Source organism: Megascapheus bottae, chromosome 31 (assembly GCF_031878675.1).
Source record: "Megascapheus bottae isolate mThoBot1 chromosome 31, mThoBot2.hap1, whole genome shotgun sequence".
In the NCBI taxonomy this organism is placed as follows: Eukaryota; Metazoa; Chordata; class Mammalia; order Rodentia; family Geomyidae; genus Megascapheus; species Megascapheus bottae.
In genome coordinates, this window is record NC_143539.1 from 2,175,223 (window position 1) to 2,194,872 (window position 19,650).

At 61.5% G+C, this 19,650-nt stretch overlaps 1 protein-coding gene across 2 annotated transcripts; it reads right to left on the reverse strand.

Annotated features, from left to right (window-relative positions):
* Positions 1-862: 862 nt before the first annotated feature.
* On the reverse strand, positions 863-14,993 carry Pold1 (DNA polymerase delta 1, catalytic subunit). Of its 2 annotated transcripts, XM_090323005.1 has the most exons (27): positions 14,911-14,993; positions 14,663-14,831; positions 14,497-14,578; positions 14,297-14,426; positions 13,900-14,066; positions 13,661-13,765; positions 12,111-12,251; positions 11,914-12,024; positions 11,621-11,812; positions 11,463-11,551; positions 11,274-11,390; positions 11,050-11,163; positions 10,777-10,924; positions 9,608-9,703; positions 9,361-9,498; positions 8,741-8,916; positions 8,354-8,506; positions 8,174-8,276; positions 7,964-8,096; positions 7,754-7,867; positions 7,512-7,564; positions 7,339-7,436; positions 5,367-5,394; positions 3,634-3,706; positions 3,156-3,370; positions 2,021-2,171; positions 863-1,228 (listed from the first exon to the last, which is right to left on the reverse strand). In XM_090323005.1, exons 2-27 carry the CDS (start codon positions 14,827-14,829, stop codon positions 930-932), a joined length of 3,393 nt encoding a protein of 1,130 aa, XP_090179131.1. In that variant the 5' UTR covers positions 14,830-14,831; positions 14,911-14,993; the 3' UTR covers positions 863-929. The 2 variants fall into 2 exon arrangements, with proteins under 2 accessions (XP_090179131.1, XP_090179130.1); XM_090323004.1 differs by lacking the exons at positions 863-1,228; positions 2,021-2,171; positions 3,156-3,370; ... (10 more) ...; positions 14,663-14,831; positions 14,911-14,993 and adding an exon at positions 6,873-7,012 and having other exon boundaries at positions 11,274-11,403.
* Positions 14,994-19,650: the final 4,657 nt, after the last annotated feature.

Consider the following 19,650-nt stretch of genomic DNA (forward strand, 5'->3'; position numbering starts at 1 on the left):
AATTGGCAGTAAGCAAAACCTCCCTAGTTTAAGTTGGCTGATCATAATTATTTGTCTTCCACTCACACAAAACTTCAGTGAAGGAAAAACAAAGCAAAACAAAAACTTCTGGGGCCTGACTTTGCCCAGGTGGTAGAGAAAGGATGGGCCAGCTTTACCTCCAGTTGGAAATAGCATTGTGGGGGGGAAGCACGGGCACCCAGAAATCAGCTGAGTGTGCGGGGCTCCCTGGGGCATCATTATGCGGGGCTCCCTGGAATGGCCAGCTTTGCCCTGAGAGTGTGGGGCTTCGTGCTGGCTTTTAAGGAGGACACAGGGGGGTCATAACTGACATATCCCAGACTGGACAAGGGGACCCCAGGCTGAGATCCACAGAACCCAGGCCTGATGGGGTCACTTCAGACAGGACACAAGGGGAGCAGAGAGGGCCCTAGATGCCACTGGGACATCCAGATTTGGGTAAACGCCAAGCGGAATGAGGATCTTACAAATGACAAATGGTGGTTGGGCGGGGGGAGGGCAGGTGTGACAAGTCACAGATGGAAAGAGCTGGGGCCTCAGGGCTCCCCAAAGGCCCAAGCATAGCCAGACTGCCTGGAATCTCACCTCCCTCCCATGGCAGCCTCTGTGGTGTACTGAGATGGAGGCTCTCACACACCCAAGCAGTGTTGCAGGGGCCTGGTCTCCGCTGGGGGACCTCAAACATCACCAGGGAGATCCCCCCAAAGCCTTTGGGATTCTGGAAACACCCCTCATAGTGGTCTGTAAGGCCTGTGACCCAATCCTGTGGGAAGGGGCCTCAGCCAGGCCTGGGGCAAGGCTCTGGGGTGGAAGCCCCCAGATTTGGGGGTCCACAGGTCCTCAGGCATTTCCAGAGGGGTCCTGGCAGAGTCCCCTCCCAGGTCCCCCCTCTGCAGGCTCGGGTGGGTTCAGGCCCGGCGTGGGGGTGGCAGCAGTGCGCTGTCAAACTGGTAGGTGAGCTTGCGCTTGACCTTGCGGATCTCGCCGGTCTTGGCGTAGTTGCGCAGCGCGCGCGCCAGCTTCTGGTAAGTCATGCGCTTTCGGTTGCCCTTCTGCTGCCCCCAGCGTCGTGCCAGCAGCTCCTTGTGCTTGGATGAGAACTGGAAGACGCCTGCGCCCGGCTCCACCCACCACACGCACTCACGCATGTCGCCTCGGGTCAGCAGACCCAGCAGGAATTGGTACAGCCGGACCTTCTTGCGTGCCCCTAGAGTGAGATTGGGGGGACCCTGGTGAGTACCCTGCACCCCTCTCCAGTGCATGCCCCAGGTGCTCGAGAGACTGAGATCTGAGGATCCAGGTTCAAGGCCAGTCCAGCCAAGGGAAGAAAGCAAGCTCAGGGGCGGCATCCAGGCCCCAGGTTCAAACCCCAGGCCCAGCACACACACACAGAGAATAATAAGGGTCTGTGTGGCCCCCCAGGAGAGGAAGGGATGCTGGCTACCATGACACATGCACATGGAAAACACAGGACTAACGCAGAAAAACGGCCAAAAGTTTATATGCCAGACACATGGCCACCAGAAAGATGGGCAGAATGGGGATTTGAAACCAGGGACTCGTGCACAGACAAGCCACCCCTGGAGTCGCATCCCTAGTCCTTTGGTTTTTTCACTTGGTTTTAGAGACAGGGTCTCACTCATCCTGCCTTGTGACCTGCATGCCTCTCACCCTCTGCCTCCTGAAAAGCTGGGACTACAGGTGGGCCCCACGCTTCCTGGCTTAGAAGCAAGAGTTGAGGTGGACATGTAGGGTTCCTTTTGGGACTGCTGTGTGTGTGTGCACACGCCGAGTGGCCGCTCTGCACACACCATGGCTACCCCCACAGACAGCTTGTCCCCCCATTGCCATGTATATACACTGTCCTGGCCACTGGAAAGCAAGGCCCAAGAGAGGCTGGGACATTGGTGCAAGTCAGCAGAGGGCATCCCCAGGCACTGGCAGATCCTGCTCCCCCACTCCAAGCTGGGGTCCCCACCATCTCCCAGTCCCCACACACCTGCCTCCGATCCTCTCCCCTCGGGGCCAGCCATGAGGGCCTCATCGGACTCGCTGTCTGACACCTCCAAGGCAGGGCTGTGGAGTAGCAGGTCTTCCTCCTCGGACAGCACGGGGCTGAGGTACGGGGTGTAGGTGAGGGGGCCAGGGCTCTGCAGAAGGCCAGGGACAGCTGAACTTCTGGGACCCCTGCTCTTGCTCCATCTCCCTCTCCCTCCCCCACCCCCATGCCCTCCTGAATCTAGTCTCCATTTTTTTTATTCTTATTATTTTTTTTTTTTGCACTGGTTCTGGAGCTTGAACTCAGGGCCTGGCCGCTGTGTCTGAGTTGTTTTCCTCAAGGCTGGCGTTCTACCACTTGAGTCACAGCTCTGCTTCCAGCTTTTTGGTGGCTCATTGGGAATGAGATTCTCTGGAGCGTTCCTGCTCTGGATGGCGTCAAGCTGCGCTCCTCAACTCCTCAGGTCTCAGCCTCCGGAGCAGTTAGGATTACAGGCCGGAGTCACCATTTTGGTTTTTTTTTTTTGAAGCCCAGCTGGCTTCATATTCCTGAGCCTCCCACTTCTATCTCCCAACGACTGGGGCTGCAGGTGTGTGCCTCCATGCCCAGCTCTGCCTTCACTCTGCTCACAATAGGGATGCACGCTTGGCGGCCTGGAGTCACCCAGGATAAAGGCATGCAGAGAGCCATCCGTGCCTCCATGAGCTCCTGGAGTAATGTCTGGTTGACATTCACAGGGCAGTGACAGAACAGGAGGGGTTACTGTGTGCATAGGTTTGCTGGCTCCCTCAGCTGGTAAGCATTATTATAATTATTATGATGACGATGATGATATGATTAGAACTCAGGGCTTTGTACCTGCTAAGCAGGTACTCTACCACTTGAGCCATGCCCCCAGGCCTTTTTGCTCTGGTTATTTTTCCCTAGGCTAGACTGAGCCTTCTCTCCGTGTTTTCCACTGTAAGTAGGATATCAGGCATTCACCATGGCCAGAATTTTCTGTTGAGTAGAGTCTCCCAAACTTCCCTGCTCAGCTGGCCTCAGCTGTGGTTCTCCAGAGGGCTCCCTCCTGAGTAGCGAGGGTTGTGGGTGTGAGCCAGGGGCACGTGTGGGCTTTGTTCTCCCACTCTCTCACCTGGCTGGTAAAGTCCTCTGTGGGGTAGGCCGGGAGGCCGGGCCCTGGGGCCTCCAGGTTGGCAACAGGGTCGAGGCCCCCCACTGGGCTGTAGGCAGAGGGTCCGTAGCAGAGCTGGACGGACTGTGAGTGGCCGAAGGTAGCCACTGCGGGGTCGAAGGCTTCATAGGTGGGGGCCGGGGCGGCCGGGGCCTCAGTCCAGCCCCACGCAGGGTCTGAGAGAAGGGTAGAGTGAGAAGCTGGGATGTCTGAGCCAGGCCCCCGCTCCAAGCACCCTGTACACAGGAGCCATTGTGACTGTGCAAATCTCTCACCCCAGGATTTGCATGGGGATCAGAGGTGGGAAAAGAAGGGGGAGGAGGTCTAGAGGCCCTGCATCCCCTTCCACTCTTCTGGGTGGCTCACACCTCCCCTGGGCCTCCATTCCCCATCTGTGGAACGGGGTTGTGCCCGGGCCGGGGGAGGCAGGGTCACTCACCAGGAACCCCTTCTGCATCGGGGTAGCTGGCGTGTTTGCAGTTGTCCAAGTCATAGAAGATGCTGTCTGGGTACTGCCGGGACAGGGAGGGAGAAAGTCACGCCAGGCTCTGGGGACCCCACCCACATTATGGCCCCTCCAAGGGCTAGGCAAGGGGGAAAGCAGGCACACACAGAGAGACACGAGATGGGCGTGGTGGGTGCTGCACGCCTGTGATCCCAGCACTCTGGAACGGGAGGATCCAGGATCGTGTTCAAGATGAGACTGAATGACACACACACACACAGGAAGAAAGAAACCAAGGAGGGAGGGAGGGAGAGTGGAGAGAGAGAGCCCCACAGGACCATGGGAGGCCCAGACTCACACAGGCATGGAAAGACACATACAGCTGTGCCTGCCATGGTTGGCCAATAACCTCAGCCGCCCCTAGCTGGGCTGGGAAGGCAAGGGATAGGAGGAGGTAAGTGGGTTTGGGGGGGCCCTCAGTGCCCTTTTTATCCACCTCCATTTGTGTTCCAGATTCCCAAAATTGCATGTGACTTCAGCCAGGGAAGATGGGTGGAAACCCAAGCTGAAGGCCCCTTGCCTCTAGTCCAGCCCCTGACTCTTTCTTTGGACATCCACAGAGTAGCCCAGGCCAAGGAGAGCTCATCTCAAACCAGGAGGAAGATCAATGAACACATGGCTGGGGGCAGGGCGTGGAGATCTATGCAGTAAGGGAAAAGGGCAGTGTCCCGCCTCACACCCACCAGTCAAGGATCTACTGTGGGACTTCACAAACAGTGCAAAAGCAGACCAATGGGTTGATGGTGTAAACTACTGCCAGTGGAATTGTTTGGGAAGAAACACCATGGAATGTTCTAGATCTTGATCTGGTAGAGGCTGCACAAATGTGTGCACGAGTCAAATTTCAACTTCTGAAAATCAACAAATGCAAGTATAGTAGTGCAGGCCTGTAATCTCGGCACTGGAAAGGCAGAGCAGGATTAGAAACGCCAGGCCAGCCTGGGCTATACAGTTAGACTGTCTCCAAAAAGAAAAAGAAAAAAAAAAGGGACAAGAAACCCAACAAAATTCAAAGTGGGTTTCTGCCAGCCACAAACAAGGAAGTCTTATTTCTTGGAACAGGTTGCGGTTCAAGGGTGTTGATCTGAAATGTTACAGAACAGAAACATTTAGCCAGGCATGGTGGGGGCTCCTTGCCTGAAATCCTAGCTACCTGGGAGGCAGAAGCCGGGAGGTTCCTGGTTCAAGGTCAGTTTGGACAAAAGTTTGTGTGACTCTTTTTTTTCTTTTTCTTCTTCTTCCTGAGATCCTACTTTAACCAAGAAAAGCTGGGCAGAGTGGTACACGCCTGTTGTCCCAGCTATGTGGGAAATGTCAATAGGATTGGAGTCTAGCCTAGGCATAAATCGGAGACCTTGTCTCTAGAGGTGTGTGGCTCAGCAGCAGTGTGCCTGCCTCGCAGTTGGGAAGCCCTGTGTTCAGATCTCAGATATACAAAAACATTTAAACACAAAATGGAAAAGGAGGAATGAAAAAAGAGAGTGACCGATACACTTGGGGAAGCTTCGAAAGGGATGAGAGGAAGATATCAGAAACAGGCCTGTGGCCAGGGGGAGGGGATCTGGGGAAGGGAAACTGAGGCAGAGAGCAAGCGATTTCCCTAAGAAAAGTCACAGTGGAGTCTGTGGGGCCCCCACCCCTTCCGATCCCAGGGGGCCCCGACTCACCAGGCAGCTGAAGTGTGGCGGGTCGAGCCTGGTGGGGGAGAGACGCAGGGCCATGGTGGGACACCTGGGGGCAGAGGCCACAGCTGTGACCGCGTAGCCCGGCACTATGCTGGGCCCCTGACACCAGCCCCCTCCCCGGTGAGGGCAGGAAGCCGAGGGCGGAGCCAGGCAAATGTCCCCCAGCCCAGGATTTGCATAGACACCCATGCTGCAAGGGAAAGTGCGGGGGAGAAAGTCCCCCAGGGACCTGCAGCGCCCCCCCCCCGCCCCCCGCAGGCTGCAGGGGAGAGAGGAGGGGCCTGGCTGCCCCCTGGGGTCAGAGGAAGAGGCAGGAGAGGAGTGTGGCAGGGATAGAAGGCTGGGGTGCTGGGTACAGGGAGGAGAGGTGCTTCCTGTGGCCACCACAGGGCAGGGCAGAGCCATGGCCAGAAAGCTGAGGTGATAGGCCCCATGACAGTGACAGGACAGGAGGTCCTCAGAGCCTGACTGCAGGGATCTGGAGCCCTGGGGTGCCACCTGTGATTGCATGGGCAGAAGCAGCAGTGGGCAGAGCAGAAGGGGAGTGCAGGGTGGGGGCCGGGGTACAGGGTGGTACAGGGGCCCCCACTTACTGTGTAGCCTCCAGGGCAAGCATGGCGGTGAGGGATGCTGGCTGCCTGTGCTGCACCCACAGCAGCACCCCTATATATGCCCTGGCCCAGCCCCAGGGGAGGGGCAAATGTGTGGACCTCCTCAAAAATCCCCGAGGGGAGGGGTCGGGATTGCACAACCCCTTGTCCCGCGGCAGGGAGGGCAGGCCTGGGGGCCATCAGGATTTGGGGATCCCCATGTATGGAGGTGGGGTAGGGGGCTGACCCTGAGGAGTGCGGGAGGGAGCTGGATGTGGGCCAGAGTTTGGGTGCTGTGAACCCAGGGCATAAACTTCAGGAAGTGCTTGCCAGGCTGCAGGGGGTGGGGTCTGGTGGGGGCAGTGGGGGGCTGGCTGAGATGACTGGGGGGCAGAACGAGATGGATGGGGGGTAGTGGGGATGATCGAGATGACTGGGAGCAGTGGGGGGCTGATCGAGATGACTGGGGGGCAGTGGGGGCTGGCTGGGGCACCGGGCAGGGTATTGGTGGGTGGGGACCGAAGCTGACTGATGCCTGCACAGGCAGTGGGCTGGGGCACGCGTGGTAGGTATGGGAGGCTGCCATGCAGACCTGGGGGGGCCATGGAGTCTGGCCAGGGCACTGGGGATCCCCAGCTGAGGCCACTAATGCGGGGGTGGGATGTGGCAGGCTGGGGGTCCCCTGGGGACAGCATAGAGCGGGGACCCAGGGCCTGGGGCTGCCCCAGGGCTTGGAAAAAAAAAAAGTGAGCACCTGGTATATGGGTGGCCACTGCCCCCAGAGAGGCAGTGGGGAAACTGAGGCATGCCAGACCCACAGGAGGAAGTGGAGTCTAGAGGTTCGGTTCCATGTCACTCCCCCCCACCCAGAGACCGAGACACAGTCCATAGCAAGAGGTGCGAGCTTTATTCCTCTGGCCCTGGGCCCAGGGTCACCAGGCCTCGGGTCCGGGCGGCCCAAAGCGGCGCAGCAGCCGCTCCTGCTCCTCCAGGTCCTTGCGCACCTTCTTGCGCATGTAGAAGATGGGGCAGTCCCGGCTGTGGGGGTGATGGCGGTCAGGCCAGGCTCTGGGCACCGGGCAGGGCCAGGCGGTTCCCAGGACTTTGGCCCCTGCCAGCTGCCCACCCTGAGAGGAGGGGGCTGTTTGTCGGGGGTGGGGGGAGATAACAGCAGGCACCCCAGGATCCGGGTGGCTGTATATCACCTGTCACCTGGCGTGGGAACCCGCCCCGCCCACTCGTTCCCTGGGGAAAGCCGGCCCCACCCTGGGTTTGTGGTGAGGGGGGGTCACTTCCTGCAGGCCTGGGGCCCACCCTTCCCCACTGCAGCCGGGGTCCTGGGGGGCCATGAGGGCGGGGCGCACCTGGTACAGATGACGTCCTCGTGCAGGCTGCCCTGGCAGCGCTGGCACTGCGTCCAGAGGCGGGAGAAGCGCTCCTCCAGGGCGTTCAGGTGGGACACCTGGGGACAGCCGAGCTGAGCAGAGCTCGGCCCCACCCCCACCCTGCGCCCCCAAGTCCTACCGGCGCCCCTTACCTCCTTCTGATACAGCTCTGACTCTCGGGGCTGGCAGAACTTGCACACAGCTCCTGGGGGATGGTGATATGGGGGTGCTGGGGCCAAGCCGGGCCAAGCCTCCCACCCCTGCCCTTCCCTGCCCAGCCCAGCCCAGCCTCTAAAAGTCCCCGCAGGCTGGAGAACAAGAGTGCGAGTGTGTGCGTGGAAAACTCCCCTGGGGAGCCCCGGGGTGGGCGAGGGCGCCCGGGCGAGGGTCTCACCCTGGTGGCTGAGCACCGTGCGGCAGCCGATGCAGCAAACCCGCCGCGTGGCGAAGGCCAGGAGGCCGCCCACCTTGCCCGTGAGCACCGTCTTGCAGCGCGTGTGGTCGCCCCCTGCAGAAGGGCGGGGTGTGAGGGGCGGCTCCTCCCCTCCGTGTCCCCATCCTCCTCGGGGCCCCTGCATCCCTAGCCCCCAGGGACCCCACGCACGCAGCAGCACAGCTTCGGCCCGGCCCTCGCCCAGGATGGGCTCGAAGATTCGCATGAGCGGCTTGGCCAGCTGCTGCTCCAGATAGTACTGCGTGTCAATGGGCAGGCTGTGCTCCAGCACGAACAGGGGGTCCTGCAGGGGTCAGAGGTCACGAGAGGCAGGGAGGGGAGGGCAGCGGCAGCGCGGGGGGGGGGGGGGGGCGCGCTGACCTCAGACTTCATGTAGGCCGCCACGCCCTTGGCTGCTCCGATGATGACGTAGGGGACCCGGTCGCCCAGGCTGGGCGCGCTCCCAGGGTCTCGCTTCCTCATCCTGCAGGAGAGCGGGCATGGGCACAGGCCGGCGTGGGCACAGCTGCCAGGGCTGTGGGCAGGGCCCCACCCCCGCACCTCTCAGCCAGCTCCACGTGTGCCTGCTTCCCCGTGTAGTCGGCCGTGGCGCGGGTCAGCTCCTTGGTGATGACCAGCTGCGAGATGTCGATGCGGTTGCACAGCAGGTCTGAGATGACGTCTTTGGCATGGGCCACGGCGCCCTCGGGGTCTCTAGGAAGTCACAGCAGAGCCGTCCAGAGCCAGGCCAGGCTGGGGGCTGAGCTGGGGGTGGGGTGGGTGGGGACGACACTGCCAAGTGGCAAGGCCTGAACTCACAGCTGCGGGACCCACATCACCACTGCCCTGACCAAGGAGCCGCACACACCTGTGTCCCAGGGGGCGATGGGAGCTGGGGCCCGGACCCCTGGGCGTGAGGGAGGGGCTGGGCCTGGGGGGGACACACACCGGTCCACAAGCAGGCGGCGCAGGGAGGCGGTGACGAGGTTGGCCACCAGGGGGCAGTTGTCCCTGCGCACGGCCTCCAGGCCCTTGCAGTCCATGCGGTCGTGGGTGTCAGGGCGGGAGGAAAAGAGCAGGCCTGCGTAGCGCTTCTTGCTGATGAGCAGGTAGGGGAAATAGACCTGCGAGGGGTTTCAGTTGGGGGCCCCCTGAAGCTGTGGGTCACCCCTCGGTCCAGAGAAGCCCCTCAGAAATGGGTGAGGCAAAAACTGCTCCTCAGGTGTAGGAGAGAACCCCGGAACCCAGCAAAACAGACCCCAGGACAGTCCTGGGGGGCCCCATAAAGAAGGCCAAGGCCCAAATATACCCATGTCTGGTTCAAGCCAGGGGCATCGTGACAGGTCTCTACACGGCCATTTCTGTCCCTGTCTTTCAAATCCCAGAGGAGACGGTCACAAACCCAGCTCCCAATGCTGAAGGGGGTCCCCAGAGCACCCCAACACTGACAGGCCCTGCACACCAGAAGATCCCACATGACATAGCCTCAAGCCTTGAGGGAACCCAAGAACCAGATGACCCCAAATTGGCCAGGTGCCCAGCTCACAGCCCGGGGCTCAGGGACAAACCTTCTCGAACTCCAGTCGGATGGGGGAAGGGAAGTGACCAGACACCCAGTCTGCAGCCTCGCGCCCCAGGGCCATGGCCTCGGCCACGGAAGACACACCGAATCGGCACATGACCGAGTCTGTGTCGCCATACACCACCTGGAGAGACATGTGTGGCCAGTGAGTCCCTCCCCCACCCAGGCGGGTACCCCACAGTGGAGTGGAGCAGGTGAGGGGGACACGGGCCTGCTAAGGATGGGGACGTGACCTTGGCGTTGGCACTGTAGCCATTTTCCGTGGTGTACTTGGACTCCACCAGCTGCTTGGTTTTCTCAATCATCTGCCGCCCGAAACCGGTGACGCTCTGTGGGGCAGGGGGGGCACCGCTGTCAGGGCTGGGGACCGGTATATATATATATACGTGTGTGTGTGTGTGTGTGTGTGTGTAACGGCTGGACTCCTGCACACACATCTGCTAGCCTCGCTCCCCTCATCCCAGGAAAGGAGCCCAAGGCTGGGGTGGGCGTGGAGCACCCAGGCCCCGGGCAGGGCAGGAGCGGCTCTCCTGCTTAGTCCCAGGGCCGGTCAGCTCACCTTTGCCACGTAGCTAGAGTACTGAGTCCACTTATACTCAGTATAAGCGCCCACGACACCCACGTGTGGTATGCGAACACGAGTGTCACATCCATGTGGCGTGCCCTCCACCTCCACTCCTCCTCTTTTCTTTCCTGTCTGTTCCTTGAGTGATTCAGTACTTTATTATCCGCCCCTTTCCCTCCACTTGCTCGAGACAGAAATAGGAAAAGGCCATGAGACAGAGAGAGACAGAGAAGGGCGGACAGGTGTCTTCCCATGCTAAAGGGCAGGCAGGGATACCCTCTCCCCAGGGAGACAGCTGACGACAGCTGTGCCCTCAGCCTGGCCAGGGTGGGGCAGGAGACCCAACGCACGGTCATTCAGGTCACTGGGGCTGCCTGCGGGACAGTCACAGAGGACTGAGGCCCCACAGATGACAACCCCCAGGGTCCCAAGCCCAGCCGTCCCTTGCCATGTGCGTTGCGTCTTGGCTGGGTCTGAACTCGGGGCCGTGAGCTGGCCTCCAGCCTTTGGCTGACCCAAACCCGCTGCCTTTTGTGGCGGCAGGGCCTCACGGCTCACGCAGCGGAACACGCCTCCACGGCCAATCCGAGACTTCCACTGCCCGTCCCGCCCAGTCCTCACCCCACGCCTGCCTCCTGAGCACTCCCAGCAGCCGTGCATGAACCCGCCATGCGTGTCCCCATTCGGAGGGAGCCATGCCAGCACATGGATGTGTGGTCACCCTTGTGCCCCCTGCGTGTAGAGCAAAACCCAAGCCACAGCACAAGTGGGGTAAGACATGGAAGAAACCCGCCGAGCGCTCAGGCCTCCCTGGCCCAGGCGACAGGCAGGACTCACCTGTGAGATCTCCAGGCACGGCAACTTGCCCACCTGGGCGCCGGTGAAGCCATACACAGAATTGGCACTCACTTTCAGTGCCAGCTGCCGCCCGTCCAGGACCTGGCGCCGCAGTGGGTCGGTCTCCTGAGCCAACTCAGCCTTGGCCCTAGGTGTGGGGAGAGGGGAGGTGAAGACTGCTCAGGCTTCAAGGGCACTGGCCGGGGTGCCATGTAGGGTGGAGGGCCTGGCCCACAGGCTCTGCGGGTGCTGCGGGGCGGGGGCAGCACCCACCTCTTGCGGGCGCTGAGCAGGTTCTCGAGGATCTGGGGCAGCAGTCCCTTCCGCATGGACGCTTTCACGAACTCGTCCCCGGTGGGTGTCCTGATGAACTGGTCTGCAGCCAGGCTGGGGAGGCGGTGGGCAGCTGGAAGTGTGGCCGGGACCCCCGCCCTCCCCCCGCCACCTCACTCTTTCTGGGGCTGCTGTCTGCCCAGCAGAGGCGTGGGACACCGCACCCGAGTTTCTGCGCGGCCCCGGGCCGCAGGAGCGTGGTGTAGCACAGGTTGTGGGCCATCATGATGGACGGGTACAGCGAGGAGAAGTCCAGGGTGGCGATGGGCACGTCGTAGTACCTGGGGGCCAGGCAGTGTCAGGGCCGGGGTGTCCCCCCTTCACCAAGGTCCCGTCCCATCCCGGGGCCTCACCCTTTCAGGGGTTCGATGACGGTGGCTCCCGTGTAGTCCTCGCCACCCTCTGTCTTCACCACAGGCATTAGCAGCCCCTGACACCGGGCCTGCGGGCACAGGCCGTGAGCGGCGCGGGCACTCTGGGCGGGGACGCCACCCCCGGCCATGCCACTCACCTGCCGCAGCAGCTGGGACACCACCTTGACCTGCTGGCCGCGGCTGAGCAGGTAGCCCAGGGGCACGCCGGTGACGCGGGCCATCTCCACGGCATTGACCAGCACCATGAGCCTCTCGAGCAGGCGCAGCGGCAGGAAGGCGTCCTTCAGGCAGTACACGGCCAGCCGCCGCCGCGTCTGCTCGTTTCCGTTCTGCGGACAGACGGACGGCGCCACCCACGGGCACAGGGTCAGGCGGGGCGGGGGTCGAGGGGAAAGGGGGGAGGGTGTGGAGGCGGGGGCTGGGGCGGCACCTGCAGGTCGGTGATGATGCTGTGCTGCACATCCTCCTTCTGCTCGCCCAGGAAGTGGAAGCTCACGGCGTTGAGCGTGTACGAGCGCAGCTTGTACTCCCGGAGCAGCACCTGGGTGGGTGACGACCGCCAGTGCCAGGCACGCGCCGGGCCGGGGCCCCGTCCGCCCCTCCCCCGGGCCCCTCCCCCCCACGCACCTGCAGCATGTCCATCTGCACTCGGCCCACCATGCTGACCACCTTGCTGTCCCGCCTCCCCACCTGCCTCGACTGGAACGAGGAGTCCCGGATGTTGGAGCGGAGGCCAGCCACACGGCCCAGCAGGGAGAAGGACTGCACCTGGAGGCGGGGGATGCAGGGCTGGGCCATGCGGGCAGTGCCAGGTCACAGGGCAGAGGGCAGGGAGAGGGGCCCAGCGCAGTGACTGCTGGGTGGTGCATCCAGGCAGCTAGGCTGGGAGTGGAGCACAGGCCAGGGACAAGGGCAGCACCCAGTGGGACGGGAAGCCACGGGCAAGGGGTGGCCGGGAGGATGAGGGGATGGGAGGTGGGGGTTGGCAGCTGCAAGCTGGTGGGGCACCCAGGCCTGGCACACACCAGGAAGCTGGGAAGCTTTCTCGTTACCAAATTGGCCAAAGATTCAGAAAAGTAGTAAAATAAGAGCAGATGCCTGTTGGGCCTGCAGATGTGCCCTCCAGATGTTCAAGCCCCCACACAGGACGAGAGCCTGTTTGGAAATCAGTCTCTGAGGGAGTTAGAGCCACTTTGTTCTGTCTCACCTCATGCTTAATGAGAAGGTGACTCGGGGCCGGGTATGGTGCCCCATGCTTGAAATCCTAAACATTTGAGAGGTGGAAGCAGGAGGATCACAGTCCCAGGCTGGTTAAGGGAAAAGTGTGAGAACCTACCTAAAAATCTAAGTAAAACTAAAGTGGAGGTGGCCGCTGCTGGCTCATGACTGTAATCCTAGCTACTCAGGAAGCTGACACCTGAGGATCGCAGTTCAAAGCCAGCCCAGGCAAGAAGGTTTGTGACACTCCCGTTTCCAGTTAACCACCAGGAAGCCAGAAGTGGCACTGTGGCGCCCAGTGGTAGAGTGCCAGCCTTGAACAAAAGGGTTCAGAGACAGAATCCACGTCTGAAGTTCAAACCCCATGACCACCACCACCAACAAAAATTTTTCAATAAAAAAATAAAACAAAGTGGTAGAGTGACTGCCCAGCAAGCTGGGGGCCAAGTTTAATTCCTACGGCTGCCAAGATGAAAAGAAGGAGAGGGCAAAGCGTGACCGATAGGCAGAGGACAGACACCGGACCCATGATCAGGTGTGGGCCCGGGGTGGGGCCCGCAGGGGGCAGGTTCTGCCCTTGGCCTGGGCACTGTGACCACCACCCCAGAGCCAGGAGCAGACCACGGCGCTCGGCAGAGGGGATGAAGACCAGTGGACTCTATCCTGGCTCACATCAACCCTCCCTGCTTCCTGCGTGCTGGGATTACAGGCATTCACCTCACCCAGCTCTTATTGGCAGTTGTAAAGGTAGGACCGGACACAAAGGCTTACTGAACCCCTGTGTGCCAAGGGTTAGACCTCTGGATGCCAGGGCTTCCCGTCTAGTGGCAACGCCCTCCGGTCATGAGGGGACTTTGAGCGGGGCAGGGCCGGGCCTAGCGCTGTTGGGACTGGTCGGGGCATGGGCTCAGATTCCCAGAGCCACAGGCCTCGGGAGCCTGGCCACGGCAGGGCCTCACCTTGAGGGTCTGGGCGCGAGAGATGAGGTAGGGGAGGTCGAAGTTCTGAATGTTGTAGCCCGTGATGACGTCGGGGTCCATGGTGCGGACGAAGGCGGCCCAGGCCTGGGGGCAGAGCACAGAGCGTCAACCTGGCTCCTCTCCTGCCCCAGACACCCTTCTTCCCAGAGTGTCTCCCAAGCCTTCTCAGTGCCCGTGGCTATAGCCCGGCTGGGCTCTGGGGACAGAAGGGAAATCACCTGAAGCAGGTCCTCTTCCCGCTCGTAGCTCTGCACCTTGGCACCCAGGATGGGGGCGCAGGGCTGCAGGGTGAGCGCCAGGCGCAGGAAGGGCTCCGACTCGCCCCAGCGCAGGCCCAGGGAGCAGATCTGGATCACCGGGTCCCGCTCGGGCTCAGGGAAGATGCCTGCAGAGTCGGGGAGGCAGAAGAGTGCAGGGGCCTGGCTGCTGCCCCTCCCTCACAACACACATCCAGCTCCCTCAGTCCATCTGTGGACCTGCCCCTCCGCCACCCCTTCTCTCCTCTCCCTTCATGCCAGACCTGCAGGTGGAAGGGTGCAGGGCCTTTGCACTGGCAGTCCCCAGGGCTGGCTCCACCCACTGGCTGGGGGGAATGGGGAAGGGAGGGGAGCGGACCTTTGCGGCCGGCACACTCGATGTCGAAGCTGAGCACGCGCAGGGGCGCCAGGCGCTGCCACGGCCCTTCCGGGGGATGGCTCACGACGTCTGACCACAGCACGTCGGCCTCTAACTGACACAGGGTGGCCTAGGGGGTGGGGTGTGTCAGTGACAGTGGGGGTCCTGGAGGGCAGCCCCCTTCCCAAGGGGCTCGGTACCTTCTCATCAGGCCGTAGAAAGTACTTCCCAGGCGGGAGCTCCAGCCAGTTGCAACCGACAATGTCTGTGTCCACCATGAACCTGAGGGATGAGCAGGTCAGTGGGGAGATGGGCAGGGGGCAGGGGCAAGGGGGGCAGGGGCTGGGAGGAGGGTTGGGGCCACACCGAATCTCAAAGTCCACGTTGGCCTCGTAGGGTGCGAAGCTGGGAGTGCCCAGGCCCGCCACGCGGATGCCCTGCTCCAGGAGGCGGCGGGCGGGCGCCACGAGGCGGGGCAGGGCCAGGGTGATCCGCAGGAACGGGGAGGGGCCGTGTCCATGGTACCCGAACATGCCTGTGGACACAGGAAGCTGGCACCCCACGGCAAGCTGCCCCGTGCCCGCGGGGCCTGGGCCGGGGGACCCCACACTCACTCTCCCGGGAGCACAGCTCCACGGCCAGCACAGGGGGCCCGGTGAGCTGTGCGCCCCCACGCTGGTCCCGGCTGATGGCTGTGCTCAGCTCTCGCTGCAGCTCGCTCAGGTGCTCGGCACCAAAACCTGGGACAGAAAAGCCAGTCAGAGCCAGGCCCTTTGGGGCCAGGGATGGGGTGAGGGGGGTCGCCCAGGACAGGGTCACTCACCAGGGGGTGCAGGGGTGTAGAAGTAGGGTGCAAAACCGTGGATATGGCAGCAGACAGACACACCCTCATCGGTAACCCCAAAGGCACGGAGCACAGGTACAGAGCCACGCGACACAGGGGGTCCCCCTGGCAGGGGCCGGGCTGGGCCTGGCGGGGGGTGGGGGGGGCACAGGGTGACGCAAGGAACCCTCAGGTCCTGCGAGGGTCTCTTGAGATCCACTCCTCCCAAGCCCACAGCGCGGGGCTGCCTGCCCGTCTGGTGCACTAGTCCAGCACGGCAGCAGCAAGAAGCCCCACATGCGGAGACCTTATCTCAGAAACCAAGTGAGATCTGGTGGGGCACAATGGAGTCACACATGGACAGTGAGGACTGTCGGAGGCTGGCCCTGGGCAAGCGCAGGTGTTACCCTAACAGTACCTAAAGCAAAAGAGTCACAGTGTGGCCTGGGTGAAGAGCATCTGGCCCTGAGAACGACCAGTAATTTCAAACCTGGCACTGCCAGAACGCAAACAAGAAAAACCCAGAAAAGGCCAAACTGGCTGCTAGCTCGTGTGCAGTGTTATGAATGCCAGCGCAGGGATAGATGGGGGCAGTGCTGCCAGCCACAGAGTCACCAGGCAGTCCTAGGCTCCCGCAGGCTGCCCCAGTGACCACTGCCCGCGCCCAGGGCACCGCTGAGGCAGGGAGCCTGGCTTCCTGCTTTCGGCCCCCTGCTGGCCCCCAACGCTGCCACACTCCAACTCACCCACGTAATGGTCAATTTCCAGCTGCTGGAAGATGAGGGGCTCTGTCTCGGAGTCCAGGGGGGGCGGGGCGGGGCGCAGCCAGCGGGGATCCACAGCTGGTGAGGACGACTGGCCTGTGTGGGGCAGAGAGCAGGGTTCATGGAGTTCTGGCTCTCCCAGGTGACCACCTGCCCTCCCCCATAGCCCATGGCTCCTCAGTGACCCCATTTATGGAAGGAGGAGGGTGGAGGGGATGGTCTGGGTCAGGCAGGAGATTCTGGACAGACTAGGGGGTCAGAAAGCTGGACAGTGGTGTGCAGGGGCCCAGCAACTCAGGAGGCTCAGTTAGAGGATTGCTGGAGTCCAGGAGTTTTAGTGACATGGGCCACACAGTGAGACCCTATCTCAAACCGCTCCAACTTCGAGCCCAGGAAGACATGCACTGGCATGGGTAGAAGCATCACTGAAGAGTCCTGAGGCCGCATGGGGACAGGTGAGCGCTGCAGGCTGCAGGCGCCACAGCCTAGAACTCACCATCCAGAGCCCCCTCCAGGGTCTGCTGCAGCTGCTCCTCCTCCTGCTCCCGCAGCCTGTTCTCAGCCTCCATCTCCTCCAGCAGCGCCAAGTCCTCCTCGAACTGGGATGGCGGGGGCTCATCTGTGTCCCAAAGGCCCCCTCGCGCCTTTTTGGGGGGCACCTGGGTTCCCGGGCCTTGCCGCCGCTTACCATCCATCCTGCTGGGCAAGTCAGGGCCTGCTGGGAGTCCTGATCACACAGAACTCCTTCCTGTCTTCCTCACAGCCCCTGTACCCACCAGGACCAATGCCTCGCTTCCTCCCATACCTCCAGTATGGGATTGAAGCCCAGGACCTTGTGTGCATGAGGCAAGGGTTCTACCCCAGCAGTCACACGCTCAGTCCTTTTCCACTAATTTACTTTCAGGGAGGATTAGAGTAGGGGCTTAAAATCTGCTTTGGGGGAGCTGGGTGCTTATGGCTTATGCCTATAATCCAAGCTATCAGGAAGCTGAGATCTGAGGGTCTCAATTTGAAGAAAAGTCCCCATGAGACTCTTACCACAATTAACCATCGCCCAAAAAACAGAAGTGGTGCTGTGCCTCAAGTGGTCGAGTGCTAGCCTTAAGCACAGAGAGGCTCAGGGACAGTGCCCAGGCCTTGAGTTCAAGCCGCACAACTGAACAAGGAAAAAAAGCTGCTTTTGCCAGGCACACCAGCAAACGAAAGCCGAAAAAGTCTGGCATGCCTGCCTCTACTCTGCATGTGGCTGTGCTCTAAGCTTTTCTCTGTAGTCCCTGAAGGAGTAGTAAGGAACGTTATAAAGGAAGGAGGAGTCCTGTGTGTGGATGTGGAAGGGCCTGGCAGAGGAACTGCTCAGGAGGTAAAGCCACAAGCATGTTGGTGTGCTTACAATGTCCACATTTTGTATTAAATATGAACCCAATTCTAGGGGCCAGGAGTTTGGCCTAATGGTAGAGTGCTTGCCCAGCATACACGAAAACCCAGGTTGGATTCCTTGGAACTACATACACAGAAAAAGCCGGAAGTGGTGCTGTGGTTCAAGTGGTAGAGCACTAGCCTTGAGAAAGCTCAATAATAGTGCTCAGGCTCTGAGTGCAAGCCCCAGGACTGGCAAAACAAAACAAAACAAAAACCAATTTAGTCACAGAAACAAATCCAAACAAAAACCTAGCAACCACTGTGCAGTCTACAAAGCTGTCACTGTAACAAGTGAAAAAGAAAAAGCTGCCATAATGAGGTGTGGTGCAGGATCCCAGCAAGGTCCGGGGATACAAAATACCAAAATTCACCAGGCACAGTGGTTCACACTTGTAATCCTAGCTTCTCAGGGGCCTAAGATCTGAGAACCACAGGAAGCCCCAGGAAGTCCAAGACTCATGTCCAGTGAATGGGAAAATGCCAAAAGCAGAGGTGTAGTTCAAGTTGTGGAGAGTTGTCAGAGGAAAAAGAGTGAGGGTGCAAGGTTCAAGCTCTGGTGCCAGTACACCAAAACCAAAACAACAGGAGGCAGACTTCCTGGGCTCTGAATGCAGCTACAACCCGATCTCCACTCTGCAGCCCAACTAGGGCATCAGCTCATGCTCCCCGGGCTCGGCAGGATCCGAGCCCCAAAGGTCTCCTTCGCCTGCAGGTGTGCTCCGCCCAGCTCCCTCCTTCCTACCTCAGGGCCTTTACACTTGCCAGCGGCCCTTCTGCCCGGCTTTTTCCTTCCAGACTACTCGTGCTCCGGAGAGCTTGATGCTGGACTTCCAGCTACAGAAGCGACGGCCTCCACCCGGTCCAGACCACCGTGGCGGCCTGACTCTGCTGGTAAAAAGTAGAAGACACGCGATCCAACCAGCCCCCAGCCCCGACCCCCGGCCCCCCAGCCCCGAGCGCCAGTCCTCGGCCCCCGGCCCCCGGCCCTCAGCGCCGCTCCCGGCCCCAGCCCCGGCCCCCGGCCCTCAGCGCCGCTCCCGGCCCCAGCCCCGGCCCCCGGCCCTCAGCGCCGCTCCCGGCCCCAGCCCCGGCCCCCGGCCCTCAGCGCCGCTCCCGGCCCCCAGCGCCGGCCCCGGCCCCACACTGCCCCCCACCCCCCTCGCGGAGGTCCACCTCCATCCACACACGCCGGCATTTCCCGCGCAGACCACCCGCCCGTGCCTCGGCCAAGCACGCCCCACCCCGCCAACAGCGTCTCTTCCGCCACCCCGTCCCCTGTGACCCCAAGCCCCGAACGACCTCTCGGAACTGCGCCCCAGCTCCACAATCCCCGACTACCCCTCCTTCCTTCCTCACCTGCTTCAAACTGCGTTTCCCGCCACAGCGTACGCCGCCTTGACCTCTGACACCGGCCTGCGCAGGCCCAGAGCCGCGGAACGCGCGCCGGGAAAACAGGAGACCACGCCCACCCCGTGGCCACGCCCCGTCAGGAGGCAGGCCACGCCCCTCGCCAAATTATCCTTAGTCCCGCCCCCCATGACGCACATGGCCCGAAGCCACGCCCCGCCGACGCGTCTGCCCGGCCCTCCCCTCCAGGCCCTCCCTCCAGCTTCCGCCCGGACTCCGCGTCCGCCCTCGGAATCGCCTGCGCGCTCTCCTCCGCTCCGGTCCAAGCCGCTCCCGGGAATACTCGGGCACGCCCTGCTCTGCATGCGGCCTGCCCGAGGTCCTCAGCCTGTTTCCCCGATGTGAACCAACCTGTGGGGCGGGGCGCCTGTGGCCAGGGCACACTCGGAATAAGGTGGTCCTTTGTGACTAACGTGTCTTCTGGAGTCCAGCCTCTCCCTCATGCTTCTCCAACCAGCCCAGGGGCGCCACTGCAGACTCATCACCCAGGCCTGCAGTCCCTCGGCTTGGAAGCCAGCCGGCCCGGGGCATCCTCCTTGAAGCGTCCCCTTCCCTCACTCCAGGAGCTGCCCCCATCAGAGTCCCCTCCCCCTGCCTGCTGGCCACCTGGGGGTGCTGTGTGCTGTCACCCAGGTCTCCAGTGGCCAAACCTTGTTGAACTCTACACTCCACCCCTTCCTGCTGCATCAATGTCTCCTCTGATCCCCAAATAAATGCACAACCAGACCCCAAAGAGGCCTCAGGGCCCCTCATCCTAGATCCTATTTATCCCTCTGGAGTGGTTCTGATTCACCCTGCCAGGCACCCATCTGGGCACCTGCGAAGCCAGTGCCCATCACCTGCACTGGGGAGTCTGTCACCACGAGTCTAGAGCCCAGGAGCCACTGGCCACCGCAATCAGATGGGACTCTCGTCACCCAGGCCCACCAGGGCCATTGTGT